The sequence below is a fragment of the Leptopilina boulardi genome, unplaced genomic scaffold (genome assembly GCF_019393585.1).
Source record: "Leptopilina boulardi isolate dan_hultmark-lab unplaced genomic scaffold, ZJU_Lbou_2.1 LbouV2_193, whole genome shotgun sequence".
Classification (NCBI taxonomy): Eukaryota; Metazoa; Arthropoda; class Insecta; order Hymenoptera; family Figitidae; genus Leptopilina; species Leptopilina boulardi.
The window spans coordinates 2,100,111-2,114,853 of record NW_026137744.1 but is presented as its reverse complement, the minus strand read 5'-3'; the positions used below and the strand labels follow the sequence as shown (position 1 = coordinate 2,114,853).

The following is a 14,743-nucleotide window of genomic DNA, read 5'->3' as shown; positions in this document are numbered from 1 at the left end:
AAATCGTAAATAATCAATAAAAATTTATCAACTTATTCATACTAAAATTTTAAATTTGAAAAGTCGAGTTTCATAGATAAAATTTTTCGCATGTAGTTTCTTCATGATTGTATAAAAAATATTTTATTTTTAAAAGTCAGTTTTCATGGGTTAAATTGCATAATATTGGCAAAATTCATATAAAATTTTTTACGTTCTGGTGGTTCATTCGATATATTATTTCCGATTTTTTTTGACTAAAGATTTTATTAAAATTTTCACTTTATAGTAATTTATTAATTTACTTAAAGACAGTTTAGATACACATACATAGTTACTTTTGGTGAAATAAAATTAATAAAAAAATTTAACGGTTAGTTTATATCAAAAAATTTTTTGAAAAATAAATAATTTCAAAAGTAATATTTAAAGCACCAAACAAAATATTTTGAACATAGTACAAGCTATAGTATCACATAATACTAAAAAAAACAAAAAAATATTTTTAAAAAAAACCCATGGAAGATGACATACGTCATGAAAATAATAGAGGTTACGTTCAACTGACTAATTCATTAAGTAACTCGGGTGTAATAACTAATAGAATTAGTTAATTTGATTACCTAAGTGATACAAAAAGGAACAAATTTGTAAAATTTAAGAAAATTGTTCCTCTTCGTATCACTTATATTATTTGAAATACAACACATATTTAAAAATTTTTTTTGTTTTTATACCAAAGGAGGAACAATTTTCTTAAATTTTTTTTAAAAAATTGTTCATTTTTGTATCACATATATTATTTAATACACAACACATATTTTTTAAACCTTTGTTTTTATACCAAATAAGTTCGCTTCGAGTACGGAACCCTCGATTTCAGTGCGAGTGTAACTCGCACTTGTCCGATTTTTTTCGTTTTTTGCGGAAAAATACATTTTTTTATTAAATTTATCATTTTTCTTCAAAAATTTGATAAAAATTGATCATCAACTCCAATCGCGCTTACATTTTTTCCCTGTATTTTTCACGCAAAAATACAGTTTTACATCAAATGTGAACAATTTGGGTTGAATATTGTGTACGCTAGGGAGAATAAATCATTTTTTTCGAAATTTTTGATTTTTCCTTGACAACGCTATGTAAATTGATCGGAATCAAGTTCGCTATATTTTTCCTGTAATTTTCACGTAAAAATACATAAGTGTACCAAATTTGAGCTCTTTATGTCAAAAGATGTGGCTGCTAGGGGGGGGGTACATAGTCATTTTTAGGTATTTTTCGTAAAAATTCATGGTTTTTCCTTGACAACGCTATGATAATCAACTCCAATCATGCTCGCTATATTTTTTTTGTAATCTACACGTAAAAATACGTTAAAATATGTAAATTTAATTTCCTTTAAATAAAATTTTGTTCGTTTTTGGTGGAAAAATACATTTTTTTCCTAAAAATGTCATTTTTTCTTGAAAAACTTGATAAAAAGTTAATCATCAACTCTAATCGTGACCGCTTTTTTTCCCCTGTATTTTTCCCGTAAAAATACATTTGTATACTAAATATGAAGTGTCTGGTTAGAATATTGTGTTCGCTAGGGAGAATAAATCATTTTTTTTCGAAATTTTTGATTTTTCCTTGACAACGCTATGTAAATTGATAGGAATCAAGTTCGCTATATTTTTCCTGTAATTTTCACGTAAAAATACGTAAGTGTACCAAATTTGAGCTCTTTATGTCAAAAGATGTGGCCGCTAGGGGGGGGGGGGTACATAGTCATTTTTAAGCATTTTTCGTAAAAATTCATGGTTTTTCCTTGACAACGCTATGTTAATCAATTCCAATCAAGTTCGCTATATTTTTCCTGTAATCTACCCGCGAAAATACATATGTGTACTAATTTTCAGCCCTCCAGATAAATTTGTGTGGCCGCTAGGGGGGGGGGGGGTACACGATTTCAAAAAAACCGATATTAATAGGGTTCCGAACCGAGTACGGAACCCTAAAAAGAACATTAAAAATGACGATGTACAAAATAATAACAGGAATAACAAAAAGAAAACATGATGAAGAAAGAGGAAGTAAAAAATAAATCAACCTTTTACAAAAAGAAATGTTTTCATCTATACCCAAAAATAGTATAACAATTTCGACAAACACAGAAATGAGAAAGCGGAAACGCATCAGAATAATGTTAATGAAAAACGAGAAAAATTCTTCAATCATAGTGACATTTCACTTAAATATGAAAATGATGTATTCCCAGCGGTAAAGTATCAACGAATAATATAATCAGCAAGGTCATCAGCAAGCTGAAAAGCACCCACACACACACCTTTTCTCTCTCCCAGGATGACGATAATTCCAAAGGTGCCTTTCGGATGAGACCTCCAAGAGCCAAAGAAAGTATCCTGGTTCAAAATGGTCACGTTACGTTCCTGAGGAGTCTTCATGAACAGTATATTCAACTACTATATGTATATATATACATAAAGTGGGGACCGTTCATAGAACGTTGTGGAGGTGGCAATATAAGGCTCAGTGAATGGGGCGCCTCAGCCAGTCCTTTGAAAACGGTACCAAAAGTCTGAAGGTCCATAATCCCTGTATAATATAATTAATTTTTTTTAATCGCGCAGGCGCACTCGCGCGCGATCGCCTTTTTAAATTCCCCCCAAAGGAAGTAAGTAGTAGTGTGATAACCCATTTCACGACTTCCGCGCCGCGAAGAGTGATTGCACTTAAAAGACGGGGTCGCCTATCAGGATAACAATAATCCCGTGAGATGCGGGTGAGGGTGAGGAATATGCCTAAGTTCACGCTGCTACTGCTACTTGTAGCAGTCGCGTTCACTCTCGCCGGTGAGTAAATTATAAAAGTGTCATCAAAAAAAAAAAAAAAAAAAAAAATACAAGAGTTTTCAGCGCAAAAAAGAAACAAAAAAAAAAAATTTTTTTTCCATTCCAAATGCGAAAAAATTAAATGAAAAAATTTCAAAAATGGTGCTAAAAGAAAAAATTCAAAACAGAAGAGAAATATTTTTAAAAATAGGAGAAAAAAAAAGTATTCCAATAGTGGGGAAAATACTGAAAAATGAATAAAATTCAAAACAATAGGAAAATAAAGTTTAATAATAAAAAATTTATTACTAAAAAATTCTTAAAAAAAAAATGTTGAAACAATAAAAAAATGGTAAAAAAAATTAAATTTCCCAATAAATTGTAAAAAAAATAGAATAAAATCGGAGGATTGAAATAAAAAATTATTTAAAAACAATGAAAAATAAGTATAATTTTTAAATGATTTCAATTAAATAAAAAAAATTTTTTTTTAAACGATTAATAAAAACTCGGAGAATCAAAGAAAAATTATTTAAAAAACAATTTCCAAAAAAAAGGTACAATTTTTCTAAACGTTTATTGACAAAAAAAAATTGGACAAATTGTAAATAAAAAAAAATATATATAGTTTTGAACATATGAAATAATTTTGTTTTTTTCTTCGCAAAGCATACTGAAATATTTGCTCCACTTTTGATTATTATTATTTTTTAATAATATAAGACCGCGACGATAGTTGCATAAGAGATTAGAGGGTGAAAGTAAAGAATCTGGTTGTGGTCCCAGATAGAGGGATGACGTCACTCCACCGGGCACCCGAAGACGGTGGGGACAACTTTCCCCGCTCGTCACTTCGCAAGACGAAAAACAAAATTAAAGGGTTACGCGTGACTTGTACCCGACCACCATTTATATACATGTTCTCAACACCTTCGATATTTCTCACTTTTACTGATATAGTCGAGAAGGAAATTGAGAGATGTAATTTTTTAATTTTTCTGAAAAAGTAGAACTGAAAAGTAGAGTGAAAGTTAGATTGAAAATTTCTATAACGAGGAGGATTTATTTTTCTTGTGATATAGATTTAGAAAAAAGAATTTTCACATCAATTTTCATTATAGAAAACTAGAATTTTGAAAATTTAAAATTTTCATCTATATAGAATTAGAAAATTTTAATTTCGCCTTTTTTTTTTTTGATATCACAATGTTCTTTTTTTGTTCAATTTTAGATTAAAAAAAAAAAAAAAGGTTTTTCAAAAAGAGAGGATTTTAAAAATAAAAAAATACTATATCAAGTATAAATTTAAAAAAAAATTTACTTTTTTCATTTATTTGTTTTAATTAATTCGGGTTTTTACTGTTTTTTATTTCATTTTTTTATAAATAAATTAAAAAAAATATATTTTGGTTTTCTTCAATAAATTTGATTGAATGAAGAAAAAAATTGATTAAAAAAAACGAATCATTTGATATGTGCCTGAAGTTCTAATCATTCAAATGAACGAAATAATTTTATCTATGAATTTTTTAAAAATTAATACAACAATGAAAAATAAAAAAGTACATTAAACATTTAATAAATTATTAATTTATTGTTGGATACAGAGAGCAATTTTTGATAATAAATTTTGCAATTAAAAAAGTAATAAACAAATTGTTCGTTTATTTTAACATTCAGAAGTTCAGGTACACTGAAAAAATTTTAGTGCAGCAGCTGTCCCAAATGAAAATTTTCTACATTCAATTAAATTCATATACTTAATATTTGCTATGAGTGCAGCTGCTGCACCAAAATCTTTTCAATTTATGTATACATACATTTAATTGAATGAATCAAATGTGTGATTCAATTGGTACTAAATTTTGTTAATAAAGGGGTATTAGGTGAAAAAAAATTATACCAACTGGTGATCCTTGTAATAATCTAAAAATGAAACATAAACTGCTAAAATAAAATTAAAACTCAAAATGCAAACCATAAAAAGTATAATAAAATTTTTTAAAAAAGCATAAAAATCTAAAACTCAGAATTTTTGAATCGAGAATCGAAAAAAAAAAAATTTTCAAATCGTGACAAATCGAAAAACAATTTCAGAGGGAAAATTGTTGAGTCGATGGAAGCGACAGGACGATAAGAAGGATAACGTCAAGGACGAATTTTGTAAGGACAAGGACGCCGGAGAATGGTTTCGACTACAGGCTGGTGAGGGTGACAATTGCCGTGATGTTATTCAGTGTACGAGTTCAGGAATTCAAGCTTTGAGATGTCCCGCGGGATTATATTTCGACATTGACAAACAAACGTGTGATTGGAAGGATGCAGTGCACAATTGCAAATCAACAAACAAAGAGAGGAAGGCCAAGCCCCTTCTCTATACTGAGGAGCCACTTTGTCCGGAAGGTCAACTCGCCTGTGGAAATCAAGAATGTATCGAGAGAGGACTTTTTTGCAATGGCGAAACAGATTGTAATGATGGATCCGATGAAAATATTTGTGGTAAGTGCAAGGGTCTGTTGTACCAATACAACAAAATCACAATTAATCGGAAAATTCTTATGGCTAACATTAGTTTTTTTAATTGATATTGAATTTTATTTTTAAACCCTGGATCTTTAATTCATTTGCTCTGGATCTTTTATTAATTAGCTTTCAACTTGAAATTAATTTGTCTTGATCTTTTAAAACTTATAAGATCAAGCAGAAATTTCTAATGGATGGCTATTAATTGACTTTCATTTTTAATCAATTCAGTTGGATCTTTAAATTCTTTATTTTTATTACTTTGCTTTCATTAAGTCTGTTCTGTCATTGTAACTGATGCTTCATTTCTTTAATTCAAAATTAGTTATCTTTTATGAAGATTTTTTTATCAAGAAGACTTTTGAATTAAATTTGATCTGATTTTAATTTTTAAGCACTGATTTTATTCTTACATCCAAGGATTTTATTTTTAATTAACATTGTTAGAATTACATAAACTCAAACTTGAGTTAACTTTCATTTTTATCAGAATTATCTTTTCTTAGCTGAAATAATTTTGAATTAGTAATTTGAACTTCTGATGTCAATTGATTTTGTTTTGTAATCTTTTAAATTTGGATCTTAAACTGACCCAATTCTATGCTAATAATCTTTCATTAAATTTACTTTACGCCATTCAGGTTAATACCTTTATTATCCACTTTTAGTAATCAATTCTAATACCAATTCTTTTTTATAATTAAAAAAAAAATTTTTTTGAAATTAACCATCCTTGATAGGATTTAAATAATTGAATTGAATTTCTTTTCCGCTCAATTCAGATATGGATAATGATCCCAATAGAGCTCCACCTTGTGATCCCACTGTTTGTGTCTTGCCTGATTGCTTCTGCTCCGAAGATGGTACAACAATACCAGGTGATCTACCATACAAAGATGTTCCACAAATGATCACCATTACATTCGATGATGCTATCAATAATAATAATATTGGTCTCTACAAGGAAATATTCAATGGAAAACGTCGTAATCCAAATGGTTGTGATATTAAGGCAACATTCTTTGTCTCACACAAATACACCAATTATTCGGCTGTTCAAGAAATGCACAGAAAGGGTCACGAAATTGCAGTGCATTCAATTTCGTAAGAATTAATAGAATATAAAAAAAAAAAAATTCCAAAAAATTTATGTACCCGCGGATTTAAATTCCAAATTGTTTTGTTATTTAGGCACAATGATGACGAGAGATTCTGGTCAGACGCAACAGTCGATGATTGGGCAAAAGAAATGGCGGGAATGAGAGTAATTATTGAGAAATATGCCAATTTAACGGACAACAGTGTTGTTGGTGTTCGTGCACCATATTTAAGAGTTGGTGGCAACAATCAATTTACAATGATGGAGGAACAAGCTTTTCTCTATGATTCAACAATTACTTCGGCCCTCAATAATCCTCCACTTTGGCCCTACACCATGTATTTTAGAATGCCACATCGATGCCATGGAAATCTTCAACACTGTCCCACTAGGTAATGTTGCTTTTTAATTTTTCATCCTATAATTCAATTATTTTTGCTTCAAATATTTCTATTTTTGAATTTTTCTAAATTCATTTGTTCAATATCAGCTCTGTGTTTATGTTTGCTATTCTATTTTTTAAAAGTATTTAGTAAAAATAACAGCACAATCATCTAAAATACTTTTTTTTCTGTATAGAATTTGCACAGTAGTTTCATCTTTTAAACAATTTTCTTCTTTCTCCACTGATCAAAAAAAACAAAAACTTGTTTTTGTTCAAATTATTGCTTTAAACCAGAATATCTTCTTTCGCCCATACTAACATTATTGTTGCTTCAAACTGGAAAAACTTGTTTTTTTTTTCTCTTCACGAATTGCTTTAAACTGGAAGAACTTGCTTTTCCCAAGAACATTATTAATAAAAATAAAGTTCCTTTCGAAAAGAAATATTTAATAAATTTATCGTTTTTTTTTCACCTTTTCGGACAGATCTCACGCAGTTTGGGAAATGGTAATGAACGAACTGGACCGAAGAGAAGATCCTCAAAATGACGAATATCTTCCAGGATGTGCTATGGTCGATTCATGCAGCAATATATTAACTGGTGATCAATTCTACAATTTCTTGAATCACAACTTTGATAGGCATTACGAACAAAATCGAGCACCATTGGGTCTCTATTTCCATGCCGCATGGCTAAAAAATAATCCCGAATTTCTCGATGCCTTTCTATATTGGATCGATGAAATTTTAGCAAATCACAATGATGTCTATTTTGTAACAATGACACAAGTCATTCAATGGATTCAAAATCCACAGACAGTCACTGAATCAAAGAATTTCGAATCATGGAGAGACAAATGTGTTGTCGAAGGACCACCAGCATGTTGGGTTCCACACACATGTAAATTGACATCCAAGGAAGTCCCCGGAGAGACAATTAATCTTCAAACTTGCATTCGTTGTCCCAATAACTATCCATGGATCAATGATCCCACTGGAGATGGTTTCTTCTAAAGGTCATCACTTCTAAGTCAGATTTATTCATACTTATAAAAAAAAAAAAAAACATAAAAAAGAAGCGAACTTAGCATTTTTAAAAATGATGGATTAAAAAAAACAAAATACGTTTTTTTACACGCGCGATATAATTGTTTTTTTTTTAGTAGAGTAGCTCTCGTTCCACTCAAGTCGATTCTTGTGTGGACAAAAAAGGCTTCCGTGTTTTAAATTATAAATATTATATGATAAGTCATAATTGAACGATTGCATCGCGACCGTCTTTTTTGAAAATGTCTCATTTTCGCATTAATGACGAAGAGTACCCGAGCAGCATCTCCCTGGAAAGATGCAAAAAGAATCTCTTTATTAGAAAACAAAAAAAAAGAAAAAAAAAAAAAAAAGCAGGAGAGAAAGTGGCGGACTTGTTAGATCCGCAAAAGTGAGACTCGATGTGTAATATAGACCTCGTTTCCTTATTTTTTTATTTTCAAAAGTGATTAGTCGCGAGCATTGCTCGTTATAATTTTGTTTCTTTGTTTTTTTTTTATATATATTGATGATATCCTTGTTCCCTTATCCTCATCCCATCCTCTCCATAAATTTTCCTTTTTCCCTTCTCTCTCAGCCGACCGCCAAATCTTCCCGGGGCGCCCTTATTTTTCTAAGGGTCGACCAAAATATAAATAAATAAATGTGTATGTATATTTTATAAAATAAGCGACATCAAATTGTTCTGAAAAGAAAGCGACAGATCTTTAAATAAAAAGACTTTAAAAAAAAATTTATGACTCTTTTCTTCAAATTCCTTGTCCTGTTATTGTGTTGAATTTTTGAATAATTCGCCCAATAATTTTTATGAGACTAAATTTTTTTTTTGTTTATTTTTTTTCACATTGTTAAGACAATGTTTAATATTGCAAATTTTTCAGTTGACTATTTTTTAGTAGAATAAAATAATTATAAAAGTTTAATTAGTTAGAAAAATATAAAAATTGTTTTTCTTAAAAAACAGAGATAAAAATCATTTATGAGAAATGGAATAGACATCACGGAGAAAAAAGAATTGTTGTGATTACTAAAAATTAACTCCACACAACAATTCCAGATTGTCAATATAGAAGCAGCAGTTCTATTTGTTTTTAAGACAAAAAAAGTTGTTAAAATGAAAGTATTATTTAAACTATTTGGATTGTTCGATGAACAAACAGAATTGTTTCATGAACAAAGAAAATTGTTATGGAACAGATGAAAAAACAAAACTAAATTGTTAAATCAGCAAGACAATTTGTTGTATTAACAAAGCTTTGATCCGTCTAATATAATTTGTTCAGTTTCTTTGCCTTCTAAAATAATCGATAGCAGATTTCCGTAGGTCATATCACTAGTTTCATTTGCATTAAAATCTATAAAACATGCAGTTTCTGAATCAAATTCTTTGACCTGAAACCAAAAAATTATTTTGAGTTGAAATTTGTTTTTAAATAATATTTAATATGCATTTTGTATTTTTTAATATGCGAGGTTATGTTCAATAGTAACCGAGTATAATTTTACCGATAAACGATGAAATTGTCTCTTTATATATTTACTACACTTGCAATAGATTTCTCACTTTAACCGGATTCATTATTTAACAGCACTTTGTTAATTAAAAAAAAAACTAATAATAAAAGCAAAAGTGGCACATGTGCCAGAAGCAAACGATGTGACGATCTGCACGCCAGTTTGCGAGAATTCAAAATGACCACGTGACATGGAACAATAAACTTGCCTTATGAACAAATCCGGATTGTTCCATCAGCAATCGATAGAGAGTTTCCTTCTGCAACTGTAGGGAATTGCAACCGAATTCTAATATTAACAAATCTACTGACAACAATCCAAAAATTGTTTACACCACAATCCCATTTTTCTCCGTGGCAGTCATATCAAAAGTTAGTTTAACTTGAGATTTTCTTATTCTTGTAAGTCAAAAATTCATTTATAATTAAACAGTACTTAAGTGAATTTTATTTTATTTTTTGACACTTTTCTAAGGTTCAGAAATAATTCACCTAAAAATTTTATTATTTTTTATTCTTAAATTTTGAATCTTTATTCAATGACAATTTTTAATGTTTCAAAGTGGTAAAAATACAATTGTTTATTACCTTCACTAAAAAACTTTTTTATTATTATTTAACTTACTTTTGAATTTAAAAATAAAAGAATATGAAATTGGACTAACTTTTGATTTGACTGTCTATTTTTATTCCTTCTTAAATAAAAATGATTTTGAAAATCAAATTTAATACAAATTGCAAGTAAATAATTTACGAATTCTATTATATAATAATTAATATTATTATTATATATTAATAATATTAATAATATTAATAATAATAAATAATATAATTAATAATAATTCATTAATAAATAATAATTAATTTCTATTATAATATGAGAAGTAGATGAATCAAATTAATGAGCCCAAAATTTTTAAAACAATCAATCAATAATAATTATGTCAATTTATCAACAAAAATAAGCCAAAAAAAAATAATCTCAAAAATTAAAAATGTTGAGTTTTTTTTAAAAAGATTTTTAAATTTTCAAAATGTTATTCTTAATAAATTAATTTATCTAACAAAGTAAAAAAAAAATTAATTTATTATGATTTGTGTTTTAATAAATAATTATTTTACTTAAAGTTAAAAAGAAAAATAGTTATTTTATATATAGTTTATTCACTTCCTTTGCTTTGGAATGTACATGAATTATGTTTATGAAAATTTACTAACTCCTCGGAGAAATTCCGTTGTCGTTTGCAATTTAATAGATACATTGACAGCATCCCCCCACCCCTCCTTCTCGTAATGAAATTGAAAACACGCAATTTATTGCATTGTGTAATGATATTCATTCCAGAAGCGATGACAAAATCGTTACTCTATTGTTTCTTGAGGTAATAATTATTAAAGCTGTGGCAAGATGAGATGCCGCACACAGCATCCCAACATTGTTTTAAGTATGAGGAATATGAATGAAGATATTTTGTATTCTCCTCACAGCAGAAATAAAGCACTCAACGGAAGGAGCTTACGGTTGTTAATTAATGGCAGGTTATTAACTTGGGATCAAATGCACACGAAATCCTTTGTATCACTAATAATTAAAATCCCAGAATTATAAATAATTGAAAAGAAGGAAAATTATTTATATTATTTATTACTATATAATATATATTTTATTAGAAATAATATTTTTATTTTTATTATGATTATTATTATTAGACATGAAATAAATATTAGTATTTTTAAATATATTGTATTTATATAGGTACAATGAAAGGGTTTTTTTTCGGTTTTTTTTTTTATTGAAGAGGTTTTGATGATGAAGAGATGAAGGAGGAAGGGGGACTTGGGGAAAACACGTTTGCATTCTTTTGACTTAGTCGACACGAAGAATGACTAGCGAGACTTTCTTATTCGAATCAAATTATCGACATTCGATACATTCGAAGATTGTCTCCATCTGACCTTTATGATACACGCAACACTCTCGTGTTTATAAAGTTATGTACTTACTGGGTCATCGACATACAAAGACATCGTATTATTATAAGAAAAAAAATTAAGGGAACTTCAACTAATTTTTATTATTCAAAAAAAATAATTTCCTCAAAATATAAACAATGGTAATTAAAAATTAAAAATAGGAAATTTATAATTTATATATATATATATAAATCAATTTTTATTTAACATGGAAAATTTTCAAAATTGTTTACTTAAAAAAATATTTTTTCTAATTTTTTGATTAATAATAAACTATAAGAAATATTTTTCAGATAAAAAATTATTTGATTTTCATTTATTAAGTTGACGGGACATGACCTTTTGTACAATAGTATAGGTACTTATTAAAAACTAAATGCAAATGTAATATAAAAAATTTTAAATCTAATTATAACTAGCTTGGTTCTAATTATAGAATTTTTCATTCTAAAAAATTATTTCTTTAAAAATCGTTAATCATAAACGTTGTGTACTTCAGCATCGTTTATATATTGAAAAATTAAATTAAAGAAAAAAATTTAATTTATCAATTTTTGTTCTCCTTAAAAAAATTATGTTTTTAAGTTTTTATACTTTTGAATTCAAAGTAATTGGTAATTTTGGTTTTGTAGAACTCTACTTTTATTCTATCACTGAAAATGAAGAACTTTCAAAAAAAAAAAAACTTTCTTTCAAACTTTCTTGGATTATCGAAACTGAATTTTTTTTAAATTTTATTTTATCTTTCATTTTGTCACCATATTCCAGCATTATAGAAATTACAAAAAAAAAATAACTTTCTCTTTTATCACAGTTGCATGATAATTTAATAAAAGATTCATTTTATTTGATGATTTTAAATTATTCTATTATAAAATTTTTGTTATATTTACCTATTTTTACAACTATTATTGTTATTTTCTTCGTTTTTGTTTTACTAGGAAAGTAGAGAAAAATAGTGCATGTTATTATAATTATTTATAAATTTTCAAAAACATGCAATTCCAAAATATATTGTCGCGAATATAAGAAGCCTCGCGTAAGACATAATTTTTGCATGTTATGTCAATATATGAAAATTATGTTTGCATGCTCACATTCTATCCAATTAAAGTCGATTTCCTCATTACATTCTCAACTTTTATGATCAAAGTCACGAAACATGAAAAAAAAGTGAGAGCACCTACTTGTACATTCTAAAAGTGACTTTTTTTTCAACCTTTCCCTAAATGACAGAAAGAATTTTCAGAATTTATTATATTGAATATAGTAAATTTAACCTACAAATTTTCTCCGTCAATTTAGTATAATTTCTTTTTCTTTTCCAAATGTCTCTGTTATGAATAATATAAAAAAAATATTAATTATTAATATTTATATTAATTTTTATACATCAATTTTTTTATCGGAGTGGCTATTTCGCCCGTCGCGGGCGAACTAATTCATTTCTGTTATTTCGCCCGTCGCGGGCGAAATAGATACGACTCTGTGAACTGGCTATTTCGCCCGTCGAAATGAATGTGTTTTAGAAGACGGGCAAAATAAGAAAAATATATTATTTCGCCCGTTCAAGATAAAATCGAGTATCTGGAAAACGGGCGAGTATATTATTTCGTCCGTTAAGTATAGACAGCTGTTTTTTAGATAATGAGAAAAAATAATTTTACTTTTTTTAAATATAACAAATAAAATGGATAGAAAAAAGACGTCTGAGTATAGGTCTAATATTATTTATTTATATCTTTTGGAGTATTTGGTTTAATAAAATAGAAGAAATTTAAATAAAAAAAAAGTTCTTAAAAATTCTTTAAATTCTTAAAATTAATACTTAATTATTTTCTATTTTTTTTCAAAAAATTTTATTAATTAAAGTTTTGAGAATATTTGTAACATAAAATATGTTTGTACAATTATCAACTTAAAGATTTTTCAAATATTTATTTTACACGTTTTTGAGACGTGACTTTAAAGAATAATATAATTATTTTATCTAAGAAATTGTATTGGAAAAAAAATTAATATATTTATAGAGGTTATTAATTACTCTTATTAAATAATTAAAAAAATTTAATATTTTATAGTAATGGTAAATAAATATAATTAAAATTATAAAAAAAATTAATCTAATATTAAAATTATAAATTATAATTATTAAATTTAACTAATTAAAATTACGATGTTGAAGTCGAAAACAATTAAAATTGATCGTCATCGATTTAAAAATATTAATATTTTTTCAAATAATTAATAATATTTTTTAATATTTTTTACAAAATTTTTCCTTTAAAAATTGTTGACGAAAAAATTGCAAAAAATTTTTTCTTAAAAATTGAAAAAATCATTTTAAAAAATTTTTTTCATGAAAAATGAAAAAAAAAATTTCTTAAATTTTGTTTATTAAACTTTGGTAATAAAAATTGTGGATTTTAATTTTTTAATTTAAATAAGAATTCAAAAATCGACTATTTCTGAAATTTTTGTATATTTGCATCTCTAAATTCAACGAGTAAATAAAATTGAAGACTATCAAAATAAAGAATGTCATATGAACTACTTTCGATACCAAATAGATTTTCAAACAACGCACCGTCGTTTTCAATATTTAAAGAATATACTATACGGAGTATAATCTCACATTGATATATAAAACCATGATTCTGCTAAGAAAGAAATCAGAAAACCCTTTTTTTATCGAAACACAAAAAATTAATGAGACCATCAAATTTGTTTATCAAATATATGATATTTAACATAAATTGCAAAATAAAAGTTAAAATAATTTTAGTTTGTAAATTGAAATATACAACAGCTGTTTATACCTAGCGGTCTTCTAAAACACATTCATTTCGACGAGCGAAATAGCCAGTTCACAGAGTCGTATCTATTTCGCCCGCGACGGGCGAAATAACAGAAATGAATTAGTTCGCCCGAGCGGGCGAAATAGAAACAGCCAAATTCCAACTCTCTATTAGAATAATTTCGATTGTATAGAATTAAAAAAATCAATCGAAGATCAGGAAAAATATCATTAAGCAGGAGTGTATAAATTTAATAGTAAAGTTCGTTTTTTAATTTTGTGGTTTTGTATGGTCTAAAACAATCCTTATATTATGTGAGAGAAATTTTGGTGCGTAAAGTAAATTTCAGTGCGTAAAGTGAATCACTTTACACACCATTTGAAAAAGAGCTTCTTTACACACAATTTTCGGTGTGTAAAATTTAACTTTAGAGGTTAGTGTTGCAAAAAATCAATTTTTAGAATTTTCATTTAGTAGAATAGACATAATTTCCTTTGAGCCGAATTTTATTTATTTGAATTATTATTTTGCAGAATTTTCATTAAACTGATTTTTTATATTACGGAATTTTTATATATCCAAAAATT

The 14,743-nt window shown here is 27.2% G+C and overlaps 1 protein-coding gene across 1 annotated transcript; it reads left to right on the top strand.

Annotated features, from left to right (window-relative positions):
* The first annotated feature begins 2,528 nt into the window (after positions 1–2,528).
* Positions 2,529–8,369, top strand: LOC127277944 (chitin deacetylase 1). Its single transcript, XM_051299395.1, has 5 exons — positions 2,529–2,837; positions 4,914–5,315; positions 6,122–6,443; positions 6,531–6,830; positions 7,309–8,369. Exons 1-5 carry the CDS (start codon positions 2,762–2,764, stop codon positions 7,835–7,837), a joined length of 1,629 nt encoding a protein of 542 aa, XP_051155352.1. The 5' UTR covers positions 2,529–2,761; the 3' UTR covers positions 7,838–8,369.
* The last annotated feature ends 6,374 nt before the right edge of the window (positions 8,370–14,743 follow it).